Below are 27,845 nucleotides of genomic sequence, written 5' to 3'. Positions count from 1 at the left end.
GCTGGTCCCCTGAGCTCCTCCACTCCCTTCTCAGCCCAGGTTGTCTGCAGCATTCTGAAGAAACTGGAGCGCACTGTGCTAATGGGAGGTGATGACAGCTCAGTAGGTAGGGCTGGGATCGCTGACAGCTCGTAGCGTTGCACCTTCACTGGGAAAATTGCAGCAATAACCTGGCAGGGTGGAAAAGAAGGTGTTTGTGCAAAAGCCGTTCCAAGCGTTTCGCCACGGGGATCACGGTCGTGCTAATATTTATTCTAGCATATGCACCGGGATCTCCTTATTTGAGGGAGATGTGTTTCGGGGAAAAACTCACAGGCCCTTATTTTATGAGGGGAAGAGTGTTACGAAGAAATGTTCCCGAGGAATTTCTCCAGCTTTCTCGCTGCAGGGGCTGCCAGAATTCAGACTGCATCCCTGGCTGCTAGGCATGCAGGCAGCAGGGGGGGAGGGAGGGAAAACCTATGGAAACTTGCACCAAAACCTATGGAAAAGGTTAAATGTAGGAGGTGAGTCCCTTCCTGCAGCTCCTTTCCCCCCAGGTCCCCTGTAAAAACTGGAAGAGAGAATTCAAGTGACTGCAGAAGCAGGTAGGGCTGTTGCTGGTTGACCTGCTGTCCTTGGTGGCCCTGTGTAGGGCAATCACTGTGGATGGAATTTGCTTTGGGCTCTTTCTTGGAACCTTTAGCTGTTCATCTGCTCCCTGCCTGATGGGGAGTGCTGTGGAGCATCCCTGCACAGTCTGAGCCATGCCATAAGGTCTTTGCTCTGGTGGTTGGCTGGTGACAGTGGATTCCAGCTTTGCAGCTCATTTTAAGTTGTCAAGAACTCCTTATTTTCGTAAACAACTTTTCAGGTGCTTTCTTTAACATCTCATTTTCTTCCTCTCCCTCGGGGGTTGCTTTGAATGCTCCTCAGACCTCTGAACTGCTGCAGAAGCCTAACTTCCTCTTCTGAGCTGGTGTTAGCAGGCAGCTTTGGGAGAGGCTCATTGGAGCCCTGAGGTTAGCAGGGATGGAGGAGAGGCTCTGCATGGTGCTGATGCCAGGAGGGCTTGCACCACCTTGCACTAAGCTTCTCTCTTTGGCCAGTACAGAGGACTTTGATGCTTCATTTTCACTGCATTCACGACTCTTCTCTGAATTGTGTCCAAGCTTGGAAACAAATGGAAATAAATGTTCCTTGAGTGCCAGGGCTTTGTTTGTGGAAGGGATTTGCTCTTCTGAGAGTGCTGTTGACTTTCAGGAGACTTAGGCTTTCAAGTGCCTAAATCACTTTTGGAAACACGCTTGCGAATTTTTCTGAGGTACTTAGAAAATACTTCTCATGTGTCCTCAGGCCGCCTGCAAGTTCTGTGTTAATTACATGTTGTCCATTAACCATAGCTTGCAGATCTCTGCTTGAAACTGTTGTACACTCAGCCCCTGCAAGGCAGAGCACATGGAATGACAAGGTTGTGTTAAAAACAGGGAAGGGATGAGCTGGGGCTGCGTACCTGTGATGTGCGCTGGGATGGGTGAGAGCCACAGATGGCACTGATGAGAGGGAGCAACCCTTATCTTAGAGTCACAGAATCATAGAATTCTTTGAGCTGGGAGAGACTTTCAGGGTCATCTAGTCCATCTAGTCTTTGCAATGGCTTCTTGTACGCTGTGCTTCACTAGTGCAGCACCTGTTGATTATGAGGCAAGTAACTGGAGTGCAAAGTAGCTGCGATTTCAGCCTGAGCTTCTCAGGAGATACAACAAGGGATGATTTAGCTTCATTTAGAGTCTGGGGTAAGTTGTTTTGGTAGTTACTCCCAGCTTACCTGGATATGAAAAGTACATGAGAATTAAAAGCCTCAGGCAAGTGTGCTGCATTTTGCTGGTATCATGGATCAGGATGTTGGGAGCAAGGCTGATCTTTGGGTAGCGGGATGTCCCCAGCAGGCAGCAGCAGCCCTCTCTGTCCTCCAGCTTTGGGTTGGCCCGGGCTCTCAAACGAAAGCCTTGGAAACAGCACAGAGATTTGCCTTCTGGAAGGAGCACAGAATGCCCAAGAAGCTGACCACAGAAAGCCACAAAGTGGTTTTTGTTGATCCTTTACACCCTGCACCCATCTTAGCTCCTCTCTCCCCTTCCTTCCACAGAACCGCCAGACCTTCAACAGCCTTAGCAGCCTTAGCAACGCGGCAGAGGACAACACTCAGCGGCTCCCCACCACCCAACCATGGACCACAGCTCCCCACTCCCCGGAGGTGATGCCGGGCAGGACCCCCGCCTGCACCCCAGTGCCAGAGCCACGCACACGGGGCGAGGAGCGTGGGGCGAGCCGGGACGACCTGTCCTGTGAGGAGTCCGATGAGGGTGGTGGGAAGGAGGAAGATGGGACCCCGTGGCAGGGCGGTGGGGCGGGCACCCAGAGCCCCTTCCAGCTGGATGGAGAAATAGACATCGAGCAGATTGAAAACAACTGAGGATGCGGGGCTCAGCGTGCTGGGGTCTGGGGCTCCAGTGGGGAAGGGTCCCCTGGGGGTCAGCGTGGGTTGTGCCGTGCTGCCTGCGTCCCCCTGCCAGCTGGAGGGGATGAAGCAGCTTTGCCAAAATTTCATCAGGTATTTAGAGCAATTTTGTGTGTGTGCGTGTGTGTGTGTGTAAATCTTGAAACTCTTTGTAACTACTGTAGCCGGATATCAGCTAATTTGGGAAAACCGCCTGTCAGAACTTGGAGACCAGAGGGATGGGGATCACCAAACAACGCTCATCCATCAGTGAGAAAACAACTTCTGCAAATGTAGGATGGCGGCTGATGGATCCAGCCATGGCTTCCATTTCACACATGTGGTTGTTTGGAAAGCAAAAGGAAAAATAAACCACCCCCGGGGAGGACTGGAAAATTGGGGGAAGAAAGAGAAGGTCAGCTGAGATTTGCCAACCGTGTGGCGGTGGGGCCAGGCTGGTGGTGGGGCAGCTGCAATGCCCAGAGCCCACGCTGATCCTCCAGCCCCTGGCAGTGCCATCAGATGGAAACCACAATTTTTGCTGCAAGTTATTGATGGTAAGAGCTGGATCATTTTTTTTATACAGATTCTTGATTTTCCTTTTCCTGATGAGGATCCAGCAGCGCTCGGCCCCTCGCCAACCATCGCGTGGCTGCCGCACTCTTTTTGCTCTGACTGTGAAGTGGATCCCTGTCCAGTGCCATAGGATTACTTGACAAAAGTAAGCTGTCAAAATGCTGAAAATTCAGGTAGCAGCACTGAAAGCTTTCCCTCTCGCTGTGCCTTGTTGAAGCACAGATAAAGCGGTGACCATGGCGTTTGTACGAGATACGCTCCTCCATGAAATAAGCTGTCTGCTTGCTAACTGGTTTAGAAGGACACGTCCTTATTTTTTTGTCCCCTTTTGTTTAAATCTCTTGGAAAGCCGTACGTGCGGCTTCCAGCGTCTTCTGCAGGTTCCTTGGGGTTATTTCCCAAGTTCTGCAAAAGCACAAAGGGAAAATGAAGTGATCCCAATGGATCCCAACCCCTTCAGCAGGGGTCCAACACCCCGCTGGGAGTCTGCAAGCCAGAAGAGGCTGAGAGCAGCCGACGCAGGTTTACCGATCCCTGCTGTTACGTTACTGCACTTTTCCTGCAGGGTTTTGGGCGTTCCCCCATCCCATCCACTCATAGCTTTACGTCTGCTTGTGGCCGCGGTCAGCTCAGCTCCCTGCAGAGCGGTGCCGGGGCCTTCTCCTGTTGGGGAATCCTCCATCTCTCTTCGAGTGTCTCTCAATGTGTTGTTGAAAACAACCCACGCTGGCTGCACACCCCTCGTGGGAGGCCCAAAGCCCAGCGCTCTACGAGTCAAGGGCCTTTGGGATGTGGCATCTGCCGGCCCGTATCCCCAGGAGCAACGCAACCATATTTTGGCTTTGAGTCTTCCTGATGTCCCAAACCCCCATAACAGCCCCGGGCTCCCGCAGAGCTCAGGGCACGCTTGCCTATGCACACGTGGGGCTGTAACAAGGGCTCTTTTCTCCCTCCAAGGGCTGCTACCTAGGACATGCTCACCCCATGCAGTATGACGGTGACCGAGCGGCCGCCGGCTGTACCTGACACAGACGTAGCATACAGTTTACATACAGCACAACCCGTTTGCCTTACTAAAGATGCTTCTCCAATGAGTAATGGCCTTATACCGGGCACATTAGCTTAGACACAGACTGCAGTGACGGTTTGTAGGCCACAGTGGTGTTCTGTCGGGTGTTTCTCTGTTGGTTTCGTATGATTTCATGTACTTGTTTTCAGTTTGAGAAAGCCTTACTTAAAAAAAAAAAAAAAAAAGAAAGAAAAAAAAATCTCTCTCTCTGTAGAGGTAAAACAGTTGTGGATTTATATATATATAAATATATATATAAATAAAAAAAAAATAAAAATATTAAATATAATATAGTACGTGCCTCAGATCCAGGGGACATCCTGTTGATTGTAGTTAGATGCGGTGCGAGCTCCATGAGATCCATTGCAGCCCAGGGGCTCCCAGGGCTCCACTGGTTGTTAGAGGACCTCCCTGGGGACCCCTGCAGCAAAGCCCTGCCAGAACGTGGTACTGCAGTGCAGGTGGAGGCCTTTGCTTGCAGCTCGCAGGCTTGTGGTTGTGAAGATGCCCATGGCTTGTTGAAGGCTTGACCCAATCCGACAGCTTCAGGATGACAGCAGGCCGTGGCATCAGCAATAAGATTGCAGCATTAAGGAAATAAAGGGTTTGGATAGAGAAACGCTTAGCACCGGTAACACACGCACGTGTTTCGAGCCTGTTCTAAGGAAGATTACATCTTGGACAAAAAGATGGGAAGAAGTGTTTGTAACATAGATTGTAATTTTTTCACGTTATAGCATAGCCTCCTTGGCCAATACAGTTGTGTTTTCAGTGCTTTGTTTCAAAGCTCCTGGCTGAACAGGATAACAGACTGATGTAGGATATTCTAGGATTGTAGCAGTGCTTTACGGAGTTTTATGTTTTCGATGTGGAAGAAATCAAAAGAAGAGGATGGCCAAAAAAAAAAAAAATCAACAAAAAAAAAAAAAAAAAAAAAAAACACAACAAGAAAGAAATACGGCAACAACAACAAAAAGCCTTCTGAAGCTCTGCCCTGTCGTTGCAACGTCTCTGCACACTGCACAAGCGCAGAGGTTATGTGTGTGCCCGGGCCATTGCAGGTGGCCCCGGGGTGGGCAAGAAGACTGCTGACCTGTCCCCTCTCCATGACTTGATTGCACTAGAGCAGCTCAGTCTCAGGAAATTGCTTGTTACTTTTACTGTGTAAATAAAGCTTCCTGGTTCCATAGCCCTCGGCCCGGCCGGCGTCTCGCCTCTCTGTGCTCCCACGCGCCGCTGTGGGTCGGAGCTCTTGTGGTGGTAGGAGAGCTCATATGTGGAGCTGGGGGGGAGCTCTGTGCTCTGATGGTGCTCAGAGAGGCGATGGAGAATCACAGAGCTGAGTGCCAAGCAGGGTCTTTGCTTTCTTGTTTAAGGTCAGAGGTAATCGTAGAATCATAGAATTGCTCTGACCTTCAAGACCATCAAGTCCAACCACAACCTAATCACACTACCCTAACTTTAACATCTAATGATGTCCTGTCCTTAAAGTATGAGGCTGAGCAAGGCAGGAAGCCCAGGTAAAGGCACACAGGGCCTCTGTTATCTGTGGAAGTCAGACAGTATCCTACATCCTGTGCTCTGGTCCTCACCTTCACTTATTTCTTAAACCAGAAAGCAGAACGGCTGCATTTCCTTAAGTGAGCAAACAATCCAAAAAGTTTGTCTGCCTAACTTCAATCTGACCAACAGGCTTAGCAGAACAGAACAAAACAGAAGAATTACAGGATAAAAAAGAAATCATCAGTGACCCACTGCAAGCACTAATGCTGGACTGTGGCTTACAGCATCCTCCATGTGTGTGTGGATGCATATGGAGCTGTAGACTTTGGCTGAACCACTGCCCTGAGGGTAAAAGATAGAAAAACAGAACAAGAGACACCGCTAAGGTCACTTTCCCAGATGTAGTTTGTTTTATTGCACTTGAACTCCTAGCCCACATTCCCTCTGCTGTCCCCAAGGGGTGCAGCCTTTGCAACGCACCCGGTACAGAAACACAGAGCAGTGCATCGGTGCCTGGGGTCACCTTAGCTCTGTGGGCTGCTGGAAACCGAGCTGGAATTGTCATTTACTGCACTCAGACAGCAGTAGCTGGATGCAGGCAGCATGCTGTACATACACACACGTGCTCTTTGTGTTTAAATAACCTTTCTGTGGTCCCACAGGAGGCCAGAATCCACGTGGTCTCATTCCATTCCACTCTAAGGCACAAAGTCTTGCCTAAAATTCAAGGGGTGCAGAGCTGCTGACCGCACTTGAAAGCTTTTGATTTTAAAAGGTTGCAAACACAATGCAGAGGCACTGACGGTGGGGAAGCCATCCCAAATCTGTAATTTTCTCTGTTTGGAGTGAGCAGCCCTGCCTGCTCACCAGTCTGCCCTGCAAAGGGAAGGAGGAACCATAGGCCCCTGTTGGAGATGTCCGCTTCAAACCCTTTGGGGGTGCTGATCCAATTGAACACAGCAACAACGGGATTAGATTCACAGGACCGTGTTTATTAAAGGGCACAACAACACAATTATTCTGTGATTTGTCACAGCATTCCTGAATTCCTGCCCTCTGACTCAGGGCAGTGCCAGAGAGGTGCTGGAAACCAGGATGGAAACACAACCACAGCCTTGCCCAGCGTGCTCTGACAGTCCCACAGGGTTTTTGGGATGCCCATTGGATCCCATCAATGCACTGTGGAAGCACACCAGTACCCAGACCCCGCAGGATGTGACTGCTCTCCTTGCCCCACAGAGTCATCCTCGTCCCTAAAGGGCTTTGCTGGCACTTGGATGGCACTGAGGGGAAGGAAGCTCAAAACGCACACAGGGGGTTTGGTGTTCCCTCTGTTGAGGTGAGTCTTGGTTTAGTCCCTTGGGTGAACAGTTCAGAAGCACGGGTGTTCTGCACACCAGGGAGACAGAGGATGGAGCAGCTGGTGGCCATGCCACATGCAAGGCACCATCCTGGCCCCTTAGCTCTCTGCAGCACCGTTGCTCCTACATCTGGCTGAGGATCGTGTCCACCGCTTCGGCCAGGTTGTTCACATAGGCATCAGGCTTCACCTGGGGGTGGTTTTCATCAGAGGGCCTGCAAAGGAGACAGAGGGGACGATGAGTGAGAGCAGCCTGCTTGCTGGGTCCTTCTGCTGCTGCCCACAGAGCTCGGCGGGGCTCAGGATCCAGACGGAGCCCTTGGCTGAGCCTGGGTCTCAATTGACTGCAAGCCTACAAACCTACAAAGTTATGCAAACAATTCCTCTCCCATGTTTTGTTTTGTTTTGTTTCATTTTGTTTTTCTAGAAATAGGTAAGGAAAGGAAGAATCCACTTCTGACCTAGAAACAAGCAAGGTCTACACACCTTTAGCGAGTGTGGAGGATGTGCTGGGGTTGAATTTTGCAAATCCAGTGGTGGTGGTTTCCATCAAAAAGAGCCAGACTTGTGATCACCACCATCAGCACCCCGGAGCAGAGCAGCTCAAAGCCATGCTCACCAGGGATTTAACTGAAGACAGTGGCCTGCAGATGCACAATCCCATTTCACTGATTCAGCAGCATTTCTGGCTGGGAGAGGCAGAAAGAGCCTGGGTCAGTTTCCCAAACCTCACAGCCCTGTTATGGCCCTGGGGCTGAGAAACCCAACAGCTGCTGAACAGAAAACATATGTATTTTATATGCTTAATGCCTTTCCTTTGGGAAAGAGTTAGAGCCCTCATGTCCAGCTCCTGTCACTCTTGGCTCCTGTCAAGGCCATTTTCCCAGTAGGGAGCTTGCATTTCCCATTGGATGCGTGGGTGGCAGAGATGATGATGATGAAGATGATGATGATGATGATGATGATGATTACTATTATTATTATTATTAATGATTTGCAGAAGGTGTTGAGCACTCGCCTGTCCAAGTACCAAGCTATTTCTCCAGTTGCAGCAGCGCACTCCCCAGGGCTATTTCCTCTGCTCGTTTCTCAGCTGCCCCTCACAACAGCAGAGCCCTTCTGTGGGTTTTGCATGCTAGAAAGCTGCACTGTGCGAGAGGAAAACTGAAAAATCCTCTCCGTGCTCCTGGGGTCACCTACACATGGCTCTGTGAGCAGCCTTTCATATTGCATAGAATCACAGAATCATGGAATGGCCTGATCTGAAAAGGACCACAATGCTCATCTAGTTTGAACCCCTCTGCTCTGTGCAGGGTCACCAACCCCCAGACCAGGCTGCCCAGAGACACATCCAGCTTGGAAATGGTGCTGCCACTAAATCTTTTTATTTAAGAGGTGAAAGGTTATTCCACAGGTCTTTATTTCATTCTCCAAGTTCTACCTGGTTCCAGGGCTGAGGTGTGATAGGAGCCACAGTGAGGAGCATTTTTAGGTTCTCCTCAACCAAAGAAGAGTTTTGATTGCTGAAGGCAAAGCGAGTTATAAAATACTATGGAGAAAAACCTTAAAATACAAAGAGTAAAAATCCTGTGCACAGGGCCTGTGAGTCTTTTATGACTACAGAAATGCCAGTATGGTAAAATACTTCTCTTTTTTTTGGCAACAATCCTTAATCTCAGTGGGGATTCAAAAAAAAAAAAAGTAATGAACAAAACTTCTCTCCATCTTACACCTTGAAAAATATTTATTTCCTTTCTTATACACCCATGTGCTGGGAAGGGGTGGGCACAGAGATATGCAGATTTATCAGCTGGAACAGAACGAACAAGGGAACAAGGCTCTGATAATGCAACCCTTCCTGCAGATCAGGGCCAGGCCATGTGCATGCTGTTGCCTGGCTGCAGAAAGGACTATGGGCTGGACTGCATCATAGGGCAGAGTCCTGGAAGAACACACTCTTCCTTGCTTGTCCCAGGGCTGGGCCCCCATCAGTGCCATTCCTGGAGCTGTTTCATGTGGTCACTGCCTTGGTCTTGCAGGACACAGCTGTGAATACGTGGCCAAGCAGCTCTGGGTTTTTCCCTTGGCTCTTTTATGCATCTGTCAAAGGGAAACTGCGAGCAGTAATTCTCAAACATGAACGCCAAGAAGCAATGCTCCAAATGCAGGCAAACCAGGCTTGTTAGAAATGAGGCAGAGAGGCTGTGCTATGGAACCATGGGGATCTGGTCACTGAGGGGCTGCAGAACGAACAGGGATGGTGGTGAGGGGCACTCCAGCCCCTTCTGGGGCTTCAGGCATTTCTCCAGCTGAAAACACCAAATCAGGAGTTTTGGTGCCTTTACATCTGCTCCAGCACTGATGGCTCTGCAAGAACCCCCACCCAGGGCCTCCAGGGGTGGGTGGGAGCTGGAGGTTTGGCAGTACTCCTGTCCATCATGGCATCCCTGGGGCATGACCAGCCTCTTCCTCCCCCCAGCCTATGGGTCAGTGGTGCAGGAGCCCAGCAGCTCTCTATGGCCCAGGTGCCAGATCCCCCACCCATCCTGGACAGGTTGGTTCAGATCAGTGCTTCAGCTCCAAGGGAACAGCAGGAGCAGAGAGTTGGCTCTGCCATATCACCTCTTCACACAGTGTCTTGGGGAGAAGACCTCCTGCATGGGAGCAGGGCTACCAGCAGACAGCTGGCTTCCTCCTGGTGAAGCACGGAGCCAAAGCCTGCATCACAGGCAGAGAAATCCTGCAGGGGGTCTTTCACTGTCTGGGTCAGACTTCTCCAAGTTTTATAGGCCACTTTCCATAGGTATATTTCTGCTAACAGAAGTGTAAATGGAGGTAGCATTTAGGACTGGGATGGCCATGGGGGTGAAAGCAGCTCCATCACTCGGATCAACCCAAGGCCTGTACAAACTTGACTTTGGAGAGGAGCAGATGGGAACTGATCAACACACAATCGCTATCGTGGATTAAGATCAGCTTTTGTGTAGTCCTTTAAAAATAGGGGTGGGTAGGAAAAACAACAGGCAGGGCCAGAGCAAGGCACAAAAGTTAAGTGGAAAAAGACAAATGATCTTACATTCCAGTGTGCAAGGCTGCAGTCCTTTGGTCTGCAGTGCTGCACATCCCACAATCACTGACCTTTCCAGCAAGACAGCAAGGAAAGATCACCCACCAAAGTTCTCTGTGTTTGCACAAGGAAGCTCTTTGTGTCACAACACAGAATTCCTGCTAACTCCCCAATTAAGCAGCATACACTCCTGCTGCATAAAATTAGATAAATAGATTAAAACCATTCCTCCTGACAACGTATTCTTCAGGGGCTCTTAGCACGGCTGTAAAATATGTGAGATGGAGTTTAACAAGATTTTCTTTATGAGGAATGTAAACAGACACTGTTAACCTTTGCTGGTGTCTTTGGACAGATGCAATAATTTCAGTCGGTGCTAGGAGTGAAACTCTCGCTTTCCCTGAATGTGCAATTTAATCAGTTCAGCACTGAAAGCCTAAATAAATCACAGTGACTGACAGCACACCGACGTGCAGCTGATGGATGTCTGTGCAGCACATTTCCTGGTGTTACGGTGGGAGCCAAACCAGCACGAGAGGCACCTGGTGAATGCACCGTGGGCTGGAACAGGTCCCAGAGCTTCAGGGGATGGTGTCTCATCCCTCATGTCACAGCTAGATGTCCCTCAGAATGGAAAGAGAGGATTTTCTGCTTCAGACGCCAGTTTTTGGAGAGCTGCTGCAATGGCTTGCATAGAATTATTGAATTACAGAGTCATTCAGGTTGGGAAAGACATCTAAGATTGCCAAACCCAACCCCAGCCCAACTCACCATGCCCACTGCCCATGACCCTCAGTGCCACGTCTCCACGGGTCTGGAACACCCCCAGGAACCGTGACCCCAGTGCAGCTCCTGTGCCACTGCATTACCATGCTTTCTGAGAAAGTTTTTCCTAAAACCTGAGACTCCCCTGGAAGTACTTGAGGCCATCACCTCTCATCCTATCGCTGTTACCTGGGAGCAGAGGCTGACCCACACTTTGCCACAGCCACCTTTCAGGGAGCTGGGGAGAGCAATGAGGTCTTCCCTGAGCCTTCCTTTCTGCAGACAGAACCACCTGAGCTCCCTCAGCCACTCTGCATAAGACCTGAGTTGCAGACCCTCCACAGTTGTGTTGCCCTTCTCTGCACACGGTGCCTCACCTCAGTGTCTTTCTTGTGCTGAGGGGCCCAAAAAAGAACACAGCACTTGAGGTGCTTGCAGAGCTGGACAAAAAGTCCCAACCACAAGCCAAGGAGCCAAGGATGCCTTCTGCATTGCCACAGCTGCTGTGCCATTCTCCCTGGCCAATCAGCTGCACAAGGAGCACAAGCCCATGCTGGAGACTTGCAGCAACCTCCATCTCTCTTACCTCCCAGAACTGTGCACAAAGCTAATTGTGTTTAATTGCAACTCATTGAAATTCAAGCATCCACCAACAGGTAGAAATTAACAGCCAAATTGTTTGCTAACATCTGAGGGAAGTCTGTGGGCTCGCCTCTTAATTGCTCCCATTTATGTAAAGCTGCTGCAGTTCTATCTGAGCAGAGTAAACCTGCTTAGGTACAGCACTTCTCTGGGCAGCATTGTGAAGAAGGTATTTGTAACTTCTGTGCAATATGTTGCTAGGCCAACTGATACAGCTAGAGAAAACAGATAGGTCTTCTGCAAATACAACCCCTTTGTCTGGTAGGGTAAATGGGAGCTGAGATTTATTGCTTTAACTCTGCTACCTGCATCAGAGCAGCTGTACCAAGGGACACCGTCCAGCAGCCAGGCTTGCTAAAAAGCACACAAAGCACTGAGTTCTGCAAATCCTTCTAGAAATATTGCACTGAACAGACCCTAAACCGAGATCTCTTTAGACTCCCAATGAGATGCAAACTGTGACCACCTGCACTAAACCCTGGGCCTGTCAGTAAGCCAGGGTGAGCTGCAGGATTGGCAGCTCTGCCACGTGGATGCACCCAGTGCTGCAGTGCAAGCACAGCACAAGTGGTTTCAATAACAGCAAGACTCCCTTTCCTCCTCGAAAGTTAAATGCATGTCTGCTGTTTGCTGAGGAAGTTTGAGTGCTGCCCCTGCTCTGCCAAAGCCTCCAGGCTAACAGGGTGTTTGCAAGCACCGTGAGACCCAGCCTGCCTGGATTAATTATTGGTGACCTGCGTGGTTCTGCCAAGTGACCTCACTCCATTCAGTAGAAAATCAATTTAAATGTCCCCAAGAAAGAATTTGGGCACAAACGTGTTCTTTGTGCATACCTACACACAGATGTGCATTTGATGCTGCTGTTGGAGGAGCTCAGTATTACCTGAAGGTGGCAAAGGCTGATTTCAAGGGCTGAGCTCACAGCTCAACATCTTACTCTGTTCAGTGGTTTTGAAGATCTTCTTCAAAGAGAATATTTATGAGAATGTTTCATTGTATTCCTTTAATACATTCTTTGCATAATCCATGTTAAATGTGCAAAGTGACAGCAGTGTATCTCATCTGATGGCACTCCCTGAATTGAACTGATGTGGGATACTTCTCAGAACCTGCCACTCCTTTGTAAACTTTGCTACAGTTATTCCAATTAAACAGTTAAATCACCATTTCCCACTGATTACTTGGAACTCTGCAACCTTTGCCACTGGCCGTTACAAAGGCAGGGATTGCATCCAAGTGAGGAAAAAGGCTGAGTGAGCACCACCAAGCTGTGATGTGGGCACACAGTTTCCCAAAGATGCAGCCCACAGCGCTGCAGCAGCTGCCCAAAGGGCTGGAGCACATCAGTGGTTCTGCTTTGGGCCTTCCTTAGCACCAAGAGGAACAGTGAGCCTTGTGCTGGGTGCCCACAGCCTCTGAATCACTGCACAGGGCCCATGTGGGGAGCAAAGCATACAGAAAACAATGCGATCCTGTGTAGGAAGGGGTCCTGGCATTTGGACAGGACGTGTTGGGGAGTGTGGGGCTGAAGGTGTCAAACCACATCTATCTGTGTTTGTGCTTAAGAATGGATTAGGGAAAGCACGCTAAGCCAGCAGTGTTAGTGTAAGGATTAAATCCCCAGCACTGCTGGCTCCCAGCCCTCTGCAGGTTTCCACCTACTTCCTTCCAGCTCCCAGTCCTGCTCCTCCTTCAGGTCAGACCAAACTTGCTTCAGTTCTTAGATATCAAAGCAATAAACGGCCACTTTTAATACAAAGGAAAACACAAGCAAGAGCAGCAGCTTTGAGGCTGCTTCACCTTCTTGGTCTCAAAGATTTTGCATTCATCCACTGAAACTATTTTCTTCCCTTCGCATCACCTTCAGGTGAAGACTAATCCTCTGGAGAACGAAAGAAAGACCCATAGTAGGGGTTTTAGCCATGCAGGAGTTGCTTCTGTAACCTAACCTGCCTTGAAATGGAGTTTATTTACACAGCGAGCTCCATACCTTTGAGAAAAGCTGCTGCTTAAAATACTTCAAAGCGTGGCTTTGTGCTGGAGGTGGAGCAGCCCAGAAGGCTGCACTCTGCACAGACTGCTGAATTCTCACAAGGCATCTGAGGGTGGAGATATTTGTCTATGAAACAGAAAAAAAAAATAAAGTAAAACAACCCTCAGTCCTTTTCAAACTGCATCCAGGACAGCACAGAGAAATCCGTGCAGGGCGGATCAATCCTTCGTGCTGTTTTTTCCCAGTCAGCATTAAGCAGCAGCTTGAAATGCAGGCTTAGTTTGTGTGGTATGTGGGCATAAATGTGAAATAAAGGTGTTTCTGAAGCAGACCACTCAAGCCCTCATGTGGAAAGGACTTTCTAGATCATAACAAGAGAGTCTTCATCTTCATTAAGTAAAACATTAAAGGAAATGTTTTAACTTAAAGCACTATACATTAATGCTTGGCAGTGTAAGGGGTTTAATTGCCTGTTGCTTTCCCACCATAAATTATGGCCTGCAGCTAATGGGAAACCTTCCCCCAGCTCTGTTGGTGCACCTCGCTCCCATTTCATGCCTTCACTCTGGATGGAAGCAGAAGGGCACCATGGAGTTGCCCAGAGTTCATAGAAATGGGAAAGTTTGGAGAAGGCAACAAGAATTTAAGCATCTCAGAGTAGCTCATTACACAGGCAGTGCTCTGCACGTTTGTAGTTGTGTACATGTGAATGGAATAACTGGCTGGTATGGGTTAAAGATGCCCCATAGTGACCCAGCATTACACATTCAGACAGCAGGTAGCCATTGCCACTCTTTGTTTGCCACTGAACAATGCCCACATCAAATACCCGTGGCTGTATCTATCTATCTATGTAGATATATATGTCATTTCTCCTTATTATTGCTTACACTAAGTGACCCCAAACTGCCTGTGCAACTCTGTCTAGCGTCTCCTGTGAGGTCAAGAAAAGCAGCACCAGTATGAAGGAGGTCCTGAATGCCCCTGCAGGGCTGATCCATCCCCATTGGGACCACTTGTCAGAGTGCCAGTGCTCACACCTGGGGCACCTGGCAGGTATCACCAAGGCCCTTCCTCTGCTCCTGGTAGCAGCCAGCATGAGGGCCCAGAGCCATCACTGCCCCAAGGACGTGCTCAGCCTGGACACTGAGCTCCCTCTTGGCTGTGACATCTGGTATCCCAAACAGAAAGAGGTCAGAAGATTCATAGAGTTCTATAACCATGGGCTTGTAGGATGGCTTGGGTTGGAAGGGACCTCAAAGATCATCCTGTTCCAACCCCCTGCTGTGAGCACAGCTGCCAACCACTAAATCAGGCACCAGCTCAGGCTGCCCCATCCAGCCTGGCCTTTGGCACCTCCAGAGATGGGGCAACCACAACTTCTCTGGGCTTCCACTCACACTGTCTAATTAATTGGTACTCTTGCAGATGTCTTCTAGGGCCAGAAGGGAGACACACATCACCCAGCCTGACCTCCTACCTGCTGCATGCCATGAACATCACCTGGTAATCCCTCTGTGGAGTCCCACAACACATGTTGGCCAGCAGTCCTCTTTCCACAAAGAAAGAACCTATCAGCAATTGGAGATTTTACCATTGCCCTTGGCAGTGTGTGCTGATGCTAAAGCCCTGCCAACATTTGTACCTCATTTCTAAGTTCTTTCGCTACCACCTCCAGTTGCTGGCTGCGCTAATGCCTTTCTCCACTGGATTAAGGATCCCTCCCATTCCCTGCTTCTTCTCCCCATGACAGTGCTTAGCCACTGTAATCAAATCCCCATCTTCTTTATAACAAACTAAACAGATTGAGAGTCTCAAAGGGAAGGCATTTCCTCTGACCTTACAGTCACATCTGTGTCTCCCTTCTACGTCCCCTTGTGCTCTCTAATTCCTTTTAAATATCGCTGCTGAGAAGAGCATCACATGCCCCCACAACACAAACCTGACATCCAAGGAACGTGTTTTCCTTCCCACCCCTCAAATTCCAGCCCTGATTCCTAGCAAATTCCACCAGCCAGCTTCATTGCTCTATAAAATCAGACGTGAAATCCTTTCATGGGCCATAGGAAAGAGAAAATCTCAAAGAAGAGCACTAACGTGACCCAGGCGAAGCTGCAAAAACCCAGTGGGAAGAAAAAGCGCTGACAAAATACTGATTCAGCTTCCAAAAAGGAGGCTAAGATCCATGGGCTCTGCAGATCTCCAAACCTGCACGTCTCCCAGCTGCCACCCACACGACCCTTTGCTTCCACTGTGCTGCAAGGAGTCATTTTCAGACTTATGGAGAGCTGCATATGAAGTAAAAACGAAGTAAAGGCATCTGTATCTTAAAACAACCCTCTGAAGTCACCAGGTGAATGAGCTGAGATTTCCCTGATATTTAGGAGGCCGCTAGGTTGCTGTTGGCTCTTCTACACATAAGCATTTTTCTCTGCTCTGCACCTAACTACAGCACTTTTCCTACCAAAAATCTCTTCTATTCTCCTTTTCGCCCAATTTAACATCTCTAAAATAAACTCTGGGCTAACGTGGATGTCAGGCTTTCATAATTATCCTGCTTTCAGCATAGAGACACTATACGCCATTTCTCCTTCGGTATTGCCTTGCCACAGCCCTGTACTCGGGGCCACACTTTTGATATGGACTCTCATGTGATTTGGTCAGTAGTTACATAGGCTTGATGACTCATTAATATTAGTAATAAATAAAGCCAAGTAAAGGTCTCCCATTGGCATTGCCAGGGGAACTGTGGCTCCTCTGCTGTACTTCACAGCATGCAGCGCCAGCAAGGTGAAGAAGGATTATTTACAGGAGAAAAAAATTGGTTGGCTGGAGACCAGTTTAATATGAGCCAATTTTAAAATCTTAGAGAACAAGAGGCAAAAAGGCCTGAAGTAAAAACAGGCAGAGAGCAGCTCTCTCTGTAGTGCCACCGGTCTTAATGCTGGTTATACAACGTGTGGGCTAGTCTGCAAAATTACAATTACAAAGCGTAACTATGGATTAATTGCTAGAGGGAATCCATAAACTCTGACTTTGGAAGACATCTGCCTGGATCCTGGCTCCGGGGGCTCCGATAGTTTTTTAACTCTGCTTAGTTGTTTCTCTGGTCTCCATCAAACCCATGCTTGGATGAAGTTCCTACTGCCATGGCAGTAGAGGAAGAACTTTCCATCCAGCCCTTAACTACTTACAGTTCTTAAAGCTGCCTCTGCCTCAGTCACCGGAATCTGATTTTAAATCAGATTTTTTTTCAGGCAGTTGAATGGGCTGCCCAGGGAGGTGGTGGAGTCACTGACCCTGGAGGTGTTCAGGAACGTCTGGATTTTGTGCTGAGGGACGTGGTTTAGTGAGAGCTATTGCTGGTAGGTGGATGGTTGGACTGGATGATCTTGTAGGTCTTTTCCAACCTTGTGTTTCTATGATTCTGTGAAATCTGCAGCCTCTGCTTGCATCCTATGGCAGTTTTTACAGGTCAGCACACCAACCCCAGATTAGGACTTGTGGTGCTTTCGCAGCTAACCCAATGAGCAATGCTCAGAGAATATTCGAGATGTGGAAATTACAAGAAAACAAATAACATGAGGAAGGACCTGCAAAACGTTTAGTCAACATTTATGCAGAATATCATAGAATCATGAGAGTTGTTTGAGTTGGAAGGGACCCTTAACAGTCATCTGGCCCAAACGACTCCACAATGAACAGGGACACCCACAGTGTCACAGACAGACAGTCCACCCATCAGATCCATACCTTTTCAGTTTGCAGAGAAGGATGTCACGCGAACCACATCAAAGGCTTCCCTGAAGTCCAGACAGATGACATCAGTGGCTCTTCCCTTGCTCACTGATGCAGTTACACCATCATAAAAAGCAACAAGGTTGGTCAGGCAACACCTGCCCTTGGAGTACGCCAGGGTTGTTACGTAATTAGCAGCAGACAGTAATAAATACTATGGTGAAACCGTGCTGATTTCCCCACTCGGCTGAGGACAACGTGCTGATATAGCCAAGCCTTCAATCAATACTAATGCAATCATGGAGTGCTGCTGCAGCACAGGGCAGCAGAGGTGACACCATTCTTAGACAAGTGCAACGCCTCTGCAAAAAGTAGGCCCCAATTACACGATCCCTAATTAGCTTTCCAGTGCTAATTTGATTTTATTTTTTCATTTCCTGTTGTATCAAACCACTGCTATGTTCCACTCTGAAAATACTCCAGGGATTAGCAGAATGGTCGCAGTGCAAACTGAGCCCCAAACCTGTGACAGGTGACAGACTCGTGAGAACTGCTGGGAAAAACCCAGCAGTGGTTTGGAGCTCCTGGGAAACTCTGATGTCAAAGCAAGGGCAACTGCACCCACACATGGAACGCCAGGATGGCTCTAGGAGCTGTTTGTAGGAGGCTCCTATGTTCACATTGCCGTTTTTTTAGTTTGTACATGAGAGAAGGATTTTTTAATGCACAGGGCTCCTGGTGTGCTGAATTCAGTACCACCTGCACAGACATATTCCCTCTTCAGTTGACTACAGCCCATTGGCACAATTATGCTACCTACCCAGTAGGCATTACTACTTATTACTTCCCAGGAGGAATAAGAGGCTGTTTAAGCTGATGATTGCAGAGTACTGATGCCCAGCAGTTCACTGAATCATAAAGGTTGGATCACCAAGTTCAGCGGGTGACACAACACCACCATACCCACTGTTCCTATGTGGGACAACAGGGCCAGTTGCTTGAATGGGGAAAAAGTTACCAATGGAAGACAGGCAGGAGAGCAAGGAAACATTTGGACCTCGATTTCCCCAACCTAAGTCTGGGAGATGCTATATAGGTCTAAATCCAAAGGAAGCCTGGAGCCCAAGGCAGCCTCCTCCCAGCCCCCATTCCAAAGCACAGCTTGAAACTAAGTCACAACGACTGTTTGCAGCATTAAAGCTCTGTGGCAAGAAACGATAGCTGCTTCCCACAAATCTGGGCAAGATAAACATCTTTGTTACAAAGCATGAGCCTCTCCAGTTTTATTGACCGAGATAGAAAGCGTCAGATAATGGGAACTGCTGAACCCAGCCTCTGATTAGCAATTAAACACTCAGAGAGGGGCAAGCCTCTGGGCAACAATGCCCTCCCCATTGATTCATATAAAACCTTCTCACATAAATTAGCTATCCCCATGATTTTAATGCTTCACTATGCCCTTGACAAAGGAGTCCTTACAGGGCTGCGCTCAGCAATCGGCTCCAGCCTGGCCCTTTGGAAACCTGGCTGGGATCCAGGGCCGCGGATGCTGCTGTCCCACTGGAAGTGGGATGCAGGAGCAGAAGGGGCTCCTCGCCCCGCCGGCCTCCTGGTGGCTGTGGGATGGGGTTGCTGTGCCTGGATGTAACGTAATGCACGAAGCACAAAGCGGGGAGCCGTCCCATCAGATTGATTTGCACACACAAACAGCAAACACACCCCGGTTTGCAAGAGCAAGGAGCGTGCACAGCCCGTGCATGGCCGCCCTGCAGCTCCCACTGCTTTTGTGCACCTCGGGCCGGGTTCCAGCCTGGCTCGGCCAGCACCGACCTCAGCGATCTATTTTGAGATTTGCACGGGCTGATGGAAGCGAGATGTGAGCGGGGCATTTTCTACGTGAAAGGTATTATATAAAAGCGAACTGCTATTCACGTCAGCAGCCCATCTCCCTAATTAAAAGCTGAAAGGATCCGAGCTCGGCCTGAGGAACGATCAATCCTGCCAGACACAATGTACCCGGGAGACGTTTGCAGAACACAACTGACGCTGCTGAGGGCTTTGTTTCCCTGAACCTACTTCCAACCAGTGTAAAAGCTGCGACTGGAAAGTCCTGGTCCTTGGAGGGAGCGCTGGTTTTTATCAGATGGTAATGATGAGTACATCATGAAATCATTTAATAGTTCTCATTAAATGCATTGCTGGAGAGCAGGCTTGATTTACGGACGGTATGCCAGGGGTATAAATAAGCTGTGCTCCGCTTGTAACACAGCTGGTCAAGAAAATTAATGTTTTGTTTTCCATAACCTTTGTGCTCTCCCTTCCTCTGCTACTATGGCAAAGCTCGAGGCGTGTAACTCGATCGTTCCCTGAAAGACAACACAGGTCCCCAGGCCTCAGCCCAGCAGTGGAAAGGCTCCCACATGGAGCTGCATTCCAGCCCCGAACACGTGGACGCTTCCTCACTGCAAAACAAAACCCCAAACTACTTCCAGGCAGTCTTGCTTCTTTTGCACTTGTGCTGGGAATGCTCCCAGCAAGCCCAGCTCAGATACTGATAACACCCAGCATTGCTGCGCCAAATGCATTTCCACCTTTAAAAATACAGTCTCTCTTTTTCTTTTTTCCTCTTTCTTTTTATTTCTTTCTTTTTGCCCAGGGAATGGGACAAAAACCATTCCAACCAGATGACCATCCATCTTCAGATCAGATGAGAGGAAACATGAGGCAGTTGCGGTGCAGGACGGTGGCCAGAGACACTTTTAATGCTTACACTAACTGTGGCACCTAATCCTAAGCAAACACTTCATCAGTTGCATAATGTTTTTTCAAAAGCCCTTTTACTCCCAGCACAAGGCACCCACTGTGCGTGCGACACGGGGCAGGAGAGCTGAGCTCTCGAGGCAGGCAGACACGGCTGAGGCTTAGCAGAGAGTCGATTTCAGCAAGGACAGAGGGAAGGGCTTTGCAATCATATGGTTCACATCTGGAATTTACAGGCCTGATAATTTTATAACCCTCTCCTTACGGTTTTCCAGCAGAGCAATATCCCCCCTCGCTTCCCAGCCTAAGCCTTGTTTCATTGCACTCTGCAGCAGTTGCTGCATCTCTCCAGCTCAGAACTCCATGGAGGGGCTGCAGAGGACACATCCATGCTGACCTTGGTGGCACAAACCAGGACTTTTCACACCAAATGTTGCTCTGCCAGCAACTGGGGAAGGCCAGCAGGACAGCTTGCTGCTTGCTCACAGCAAATGGGGCCAGATGACCTTTAAAGGTCCCTTCCAACTCAAACGTTTGCATGATTCTATGATAAGTCCTTTTAAATCTCACCCAGAGTCCCTTCTGGTTGCTTTTGTGGCACATATGAACTGTTCTTCATAAAAGCCACTTTCTAAAGACAATTTTAGTACTTCTTTTCTGGTTGAAACCAAGAAACCTCTTACTCAACCAACCATTTCTCAGAAGCACTGAATAACTTAGGCAGTAATGTCACCACATGAAGACATTCAGAAACAAGGAGTCAAAACACAGAGGTGGCAGGGAACACAACAACATGAAAACCACCTCTAACCATGACAGGAAACATGGGAAAGATCAGTCTCATTTAAGACAGGGATCTGTGTGCTTGTGCACATTTATTAGCAAATAATCTGCTGCTATGATTGCTAAGATTTGTTAATGATGGCTTCAGCATTGCCAGCCTCTCCCACCCAATGTGAAGGTGCTTGGTGAAGGATGTCCTTCATGGTGACACAGAGGTCACTGCTGTGAGCATATTCCAGGCTCTACCTTTGTGCAGGGGCTCGCAATCTGCCTAGAAGCAATCCTAGCCATAGGGCTTAGTTTAGCCATGCATTTGAAATCTTAAACCCAAAGAAATGCAGGGTGTTCCCTCTGGAGGCCATACAGCTCTCTTGGAAATCACCATCCAGCTTGAAATGTTTGGAAGTAATCGCTAATGCCCCCAAAAATTGGAACTGAGGAAAAACCTCCCCAGGTTGGAGAGCAGTGTCAGCCATCGCAAAGCAATGAGACTGAAGGGGAGAACAGCTGCTGGAGGGTCAGCCCTGGCCCCTCTGGGGAGGGAGCAGCCGCCTGGGGAATGCGGGGTGAGGACACAGCAACTTCAGCAATGGCTTTGCCCACCCTGTATGGGCCAGTTCTGGGCCCTGCTTTCTGTGGAGAACTTCCTTTGATTGCAGTAGGAACTGATCCCAGGAGGCCGACCGCAGCATTTGTTTCCCTGTGTGCAATGCCTTGTGCCTAAACAAAGGAGGGAGGAAAAGACCTCTTCGGCAATGGCCACAGAAATGATCTTGACCTTTTAACACCGAAGCCAAGAATAAAACTGATAAAACCCCTAGAGCTGATCTCTACCTCATTACTGTATTTATGCCAGATTAAGCTTGGAAACTTGGCGTGTTTGCTGGTATGCAAGGATGTCCCCTGCACAAAGCTTCCACTGAATGTATGCAAGGAGCCAATGGCAGGGCCTCTGCTGAGTTCCTCCTGGCACAGCAAGCCTTGTGCCTGCAGCTCTACACCCTACACACTAAGTGCTCCTGCTCTGATAGCAGCCACAGCAGTCCCAAGACTGATGCTGCAAGGAAAGCCCAAAGGCTTACCTTTAGCATCCACATTCAGTGATGTCTCTGTCACCTTGCACAAACCAGTTACTCTATATTGCAAGTGCAACATGTATGAACAGAGCCAAACCTCCCAGCCTTCAGACACCTGAAGACCTGTGAATGAGAAGCAGTGCACTGAGGAATGCAAGCACTCAGTGTTACCTAATCACACCCCAGGTCCCTTTTTCCCACCTGCACACCATTTGCACGTTCTCTCAAGTCTCCAGAATGCCTTTTTAGGCATTCTGAAGCCTCGGGGTCACAATCACACGGAGCACTCTCCTTCCTCCAGGCTCCTGTGCAAACTGCAGGACCTCCAACTAACCGTGACCAAATGCTTGGAAATTCCAAGGGATGTGGTGGCTCTGGCTGACAGCAGATGCCCACTGTGTGCTCAAACAGGCCAGCCTCTGCTTGACCTAACGTGTGAGCCATGAGCATCCACCCCAGAAGGAGTTAAAACAAAGAGTTCTGCTAATACTTAAGCGTTACAAATCTCCCCTGTTAAAATAAATTATTCAGGAGATGTCATCCTCCCATCAGCACCATCTGAGCTACGTCTTTAATAGTTCTGTGCGCTGAACACTTTCTGTCGTACTGTCAGTGATACCACGGCTGCAAGATGAAGAAGGGGGGAATGCGTGCATGCACGCTATCAAACATGAAAGACAAAGCTGCTTCCTCTTAACTGCTATGAAAATCACCCAGCCCAAGGCAGAGGGGAGATTCACACTGTCCACTGCATATCAGAGGAGTAAAACAAGCAGAAATAACACGCAGACTTCAGGAACAGCAGTAACCTCTGCTTTCTCACCTGATGGATAATTCAGCCACCCCCTACACTGCATTTCCCTCTTTTGCCTTCAGATGTTAAAATAACCACCTATCTGCCCACATTATCACTTACTTGTCCATGTGACGTGCAAAATGCAGGAAGGAAATGTCACCAAACATTCAAAAGCAAATGTGAGCCTAACATAGGAGAACATAGGAGAACTCTTCTCCCAGGTGGTAGGACGAAAGGTAGTGGCCCTAAGTTGCATGTGGGGAGGTTCAGGTTGGGTATTAGGAACAATTTCTTCTCTGAAAAAGTGATGAGGTATTGGCACAGGCTGGGGGAGGTGGTGGGGTCACCATCCCTGGAGGTGTTCCAGAGCTGTGGGGATGTGGCACTGAGACGTGGGCAGTGGGCATGGTAGGGGTGGGCTGGGGATCGTAGAGATCTTCTCCAGCTCTCATGGTTCTATCATTACCACAACATTGCCTGATGTCAGTGCCTGCAATGCCCAGAATGCCCAGGCAGCTGCAGGTTATGGAAAGAGCAGACTCTTTCAGTTCAATCCTGGCACCACACTCAGAGGTAAAGAACAGCAAGAGACATGAATGCTCTTGGCACTGCTTGTCAGCGCACCCTCCATTCACCAGGCACCTCAACGGGACCTGAAAGCATTCTGCTGAGTACAAAAATGCTGTGGTCAGTTACAAGTGCTCAATGACTGAATAGCCAGCAAAGAAAAGCTGTGCATGTCCAGGCTGGAATGAAGAAAATTCAATTGCAAATATGCTAAAATATTCCTTGCAGAAGTCGTGTCCCCTGTGGAGTGACAGAACGAGCATTTGCCAACACTGTGCTTTCTGAGACCAAAGCACGCTGCCAAAAGAGAACAGGGTGAAGCAACCAAACAAGGAGAGCAGAAAGGACACCAAAGCCTGAATGTACAAACAGCCTAAAATCTCAGAGATGAGAACAGTCTCTGCTGTGTGAAAGAGAGAACAGCCACACTCCACAGTAAAGCCAGAGCTCCATCACTTTGCCAAGGCTTCTGATTTATGCCTGTGTCCCCAGCTGTTAAACAGGTTAACTCCCCTCACCTATGGCAGATAGGTTTCATATGTTGGTGCTCCGTGTCTCATCTGCTGCTAATGCACTCGTTTCCTAAATTTGGATGCAAGGAGGATGAGTTGGCCCTGTGCTCACACATAAGGGATGGTCAGCATCCTGGAGAGAAGCCATCCAACCGCAATCTATCATCCAGACCAGATGGCAGAGGATACAAGTGTAGGCTGAAAGTCAGCTATTGTGTGATGCACCTACAGGAGAACATTTGGAGAAATAAGGTTGACAAGGAAAACAGGAAGCCTGAGCTTGTTTGCCCAAGGACAGCGATTATAATAGTGCCTATCTTTATAACATACAATGGACATTCAAGCAAGGCTGTCACGTGCCACAAGGAGGAACATCTGGAGAAATATCTCTGTTTGGATACCTGGGAGGGTGAGGAATCCCCATCCCATCCAACGCGAGGTGAACGGTACAGGAGCAGAGCAGGGGTGGATGTGAGCACAGGGAGGGCCAGCTGCTATTTCTGGCTGCGGTGCTGCCGGAGGTACTGGGGAGGTCACTTCCTTCTGTGCCTCTTTCTTGCTCAGTGGAAAAATAGTTTGTCATCTGACATTGGAGAAATAAACACTGATCTTTTCCAGAAGTGCTTCGCAAGTGGATCAGCGCTGAGATCCACCGTGAAGAAGGAATTCTAGATGAGACTCACCATGGTTATGGTAACACCAACAACAGTTTTACATGAGGCTTTTCCGAGGATAAAACTAGATACTGTAGGATCATAAAATGCCCCAAGCTGGAAGGGACCCATGACGATCATTGAGCTGCCATAGAGCTGATACCTTCATGGAAAGCACATTTCTGACCATATGTGCAAGAAAACTGGGCAGGAGCATGGCCTGGAGGCTGGGGGGGATCAGTGACGTGGGGGATCACTGCTGCTGGGTGTTCTAGCATGGGAGCCGTGGCCATGTGTCCACATGGAGAAGCATTGAAGATGGATGTCACCTCTTGGGCATGTTGGGAGCTGTGTGCCAGTGGCAGCTCAGCTCAGGTGCTCAGGGTCACTTATCCCCAGTTTGGGCTTTGGGTGAAAGGTCAGGTGTACTGGGTCCTGAGTCCAGAGGCAAATTGCCTCCTGTCATCTGCACAATCCTAATACGATAGACACAAGGAGCAGCCACTGGTCCTGCTGTTATTAGTATCAGCGTCTTATAAATTCCCCTTGCCAGCTACTCTATGAGAAGGCCGAAATGTCACAGGATTAAACCTCACAGGAAGCCTAGTAATGTAAAAATAGCACTTTGCAGAAAAACAAATGTGAGATCTGATGCCACCCTGAAGCACAGTTTGGGGAAGAAATGCTTCTCACATCCCTCTGCCCAAAGATCTGGGAAGGGTGGCACAGCACTCGGTGCGCACCAGGGGGAGGTTCAGGTCGGGTGATGGGAGCAGTTTGTTCTCAGAAAGAGCTGTGATGCACTGGCATTCCTGGAGGTGTTCCAGAGCCACAGAGATGTGGCACTGAGGGATGTGGGCAGTGGGCATAGTGAGGATGGGCTGGGGTTGGTGATTTTAGAGGTCTTTTTCCAAGCTTAATGATTCTGGGATTGTAACTTGGTCATCAGAGGCAAAAATCAAGAAACCCAACCATAGTGCAGCAGCTAAGGCCCAAAAAACACAGCGACCTTATGAATATTTAAGACAAAGCGGTTTGTTTTGCTTGGAAACACAGCCTGGCAGTGTCCACAGTGAGAATGCATGACCTCTAATGTGGAACATGTGTTTGGGGAGAATAACAAAGCACCTGAGCTGGAAAGTCAGGCGGGTTGATCCTCCTCCCCTCTCCTGGCACTTTCTGGTTTATGACATTTTGGGGGTCAGAGCACAATCAAACAGGTGGGCTGGGAAGCTGAGTGCATCCTCCTGCAACCCATCGCCAAAAATCCGACGGCAGAAGCAAAAAAAGACGGGTGGGAAAAGAGCCGGCAGCAGTGGAAGCAGCAGCAGAGTTCTTACACAGAGCAAACCTGGGAACGGGTCCAAGATTCACTTACTGCCAGACCAAAGCCACCTGCACGACCATTTCCTAACAGTGCAGCACAGCACGTGGCACGAGGCGTGAGGTGTGCACATAGGCTGGGAATCCTGCTGTCAGTCAAGCTGGCCAGCACACAGGGACGGTTTAAGGCAACTGGAGCCCTCCGCTCGTTGACTGTGTGAATTAGAGGTGGATCGTTTGCTGTGAACATGCTGATCAATATCTCCCAGCTGCCAGTTTAATCAGGATTAAGCCAGCAGCTATTAATTTTGCTCTTTTCCGACAACATTTAGCCGCCGTGTGAAAGCGTTTCCTCTATCGCAAACAAATCGACCTTGATAGCATCTATCCAGACATTTTAAAGGGACTAGAAAAAAAAAAGAAAACCCCAAATGCAAACACTAACAATAGAGGCCAAGACTAATAATCTGGCTTTAATTAGAAGTCATGTTTTCCAGCGAGTTGGGAGGAGGAAGCGCTCCGGCTGCCAGCAGCTCAGCCCCACACCACAGGCGCCCGGCTCTCGCTCAGAGCACACACGTGTGCTTGCTGCAAGCACTGCACCTTGCAAAGCCACCTCTGAGCTCCTGGCGTGTGCAGCAATGCAGCCAGCAGCAGAGGTATCAGCATCCCAGGACAGGTTTGGTTCCTCGGTGGCACTTTCACAGTCCCTGAGCATCCATCCCTCTTGGCAAAGTGAAGGATATATTTTAACATTCCAGCTTGCCGTGGGTTTTGGCTCACCTGGAGGCTATGAAGATGTATACACACATAAACTGCTTTGCTTCTGACATGCATCCACATTCAGGAGCAGTGGCAGTCCTACCCCGTGCAGGTATGCATACCAATGCCCCGAAATAATGCAGCGGAACTCGGGGATGAAAGCACACAAAACATGCCTGCAGACCTATGAACAAAAAAAAAACGATGACAGGGAGCAGAATAACAGCTCTGAGAGGCAGCTGTTTCGTCCCCTTTGTCCTCAAGAGTCTTAATCTCAATTATGGAGTGACTCATGGAGGAAGAGGGCACATCCTAGGACAGGGGGACCTGGCTCCCAGCTCCACGAAAGCCCTTTCTCTCAGCTATTCTGCCCATGGCACGGGCACCAGACGTTCTCTGAAGAAGGGATAACAGAGGGGCCGGGCTTTCCTTCCAAGCTTCCTCTGAAATCACACTTGGCAGAGAGGCCCCAGCCTGCTGAAAGAGCATGGGAATGTGCATGGCAAGAGTCGTGTCCAGGTTGGACCTCGCTGGGGTTTTCTAAGCCATCTGGGCTCCGATTTAGCTTTCCAGATAAGCTGCAAGTGAAAAGCCAGCTCCTAACTGAAGGGCTCAGTTTGGAGTTGTTGGCAGGGGAATGGCTGCAGGACGTGCTCACTGAGCTCTACCCTTGCCAGATGGGGTTAAGGGTAGCAGAGAAAGGCTTTTGCCACCACTGCTGTGTGAGAAGGACAACTCTCTCACTCCTTTCCTATTCCCCAGATCCACAATTCCACTGCCTCTTCCAGCTGGAAAACTTCTGCTCCTATTTCCCATCTGCTGGAAAAGGAGTGAGAGACCCCGTGCAGGCAGAGCTCAAGCAGCTAATGCATTTCCCAGGGCCGGGTTACACAACCCTCCCCCTAGCAAGCACAGCAGGATGATGCTTGAAAGGAGGTTGCCCTCCATCAGTCCCCAAACACCCAATCCCAGCTGGAATACATTCCCCACCATCATGCCTTGCAAACATCATCTGCTGAGAATCCCTCATCGTTTACAGGGCTCCAAAGTTTGGACACCTCTCTTCCCCTTCTCCACGTGGACCTGGAGAGGCCCTTGGAGAAGGGATAAATGCTGACCACCGTTTGCCAGCTGGTGTGGATTCTGCCCTCTGGATGACGTCAGCTAAGGCAGCTGTTCTTCCCCAGGAAGACATGACTGTGGGGGGCATGTCTCTGCGAGAAGTCTTTTAAGAGGAAACAAACAGGGAAACCTCAAAAGTGTTTGAGCACAGAGTTCTGCTTCCTTCCACTCCAGTCTGTACAAACCATCTATTAATTGCAAAGCGACATCCGGCTCTGACTGATGGATTGGGTGACACTCAAGCCTCCACCCTCCCAGCTTAAGGCAGGAACTGCGTTGATATAAATTAAACTGAAGAG

General features: G+C 49.1%; 2 protein-coding genes across 3 annotated transcripts in view; one reads left to right on the top strand and one right to left on the bottom strand.

The window, feature by feature from the left end:
• The window catches only part of FAM53B (family with sequence similarity 53 member B), a 36,342-nt gene extending 33,428 nt beyond the window's left edge, over positions 1–2,914 (top strand). For both annotated transcript variants that reach the window (XM_042863622.1, XM_042863623.1), the window contains one exon: positions 2,129–2,914. In XM_042863622.1, the coding sequence (XP_042719556.1) occupies positions 2,129–2,455 (327 nt within the window). In that variant the 3' untranslated portion in view covers positions 2,456–2,914. The remainder of the gene's footprint in view (positions 1–2,128) is intronic.
• Positions 2,915–6,598: 3,684 nt separating this feature from the next.
• Positions 6,599–27,845, bottom strand: part of LOC122175736 (phospholysine phosphohistidine inorganic pyrophosphate phosphatase) — a 68,456-nt gene continuing 47,209 nt past the window's right edge. The window contains exon 7 of the mRNA XM_042863621.1: positions 6,599–7,202. Within this exon, the coding sequence (XP_042719555.1) occupies positions 7,112–7,202 (91 nt within the window). The 3' untranslated portion in view covers positions 6,599–7,111. The remainder of the gene's footprint in view (positions 7,203–27,845) is intronic.

This window comes from Lagopus leucura, unplaced genomic scaffold, assembly GCF_019238085.1.
Source record: "Lagopus leucura isolate 7727_CA_CO unplaced genomic scaffold, USGS_WTPT01 Super-Scaffold_741, whole genome shotgun sequence".
In the NCBI taxonomy this organism is placed as follows: Eukaryota; Metazoa; Chordata; class Aves; order Galliformes; family Phasianidae; genus Lagopus; species Lagopus leucura.
The sequence above is the reverse complement of the archived record's forward strand: the minus strand, read 5'-3'. Positions and strand labels throughout refer to the sequence as shown.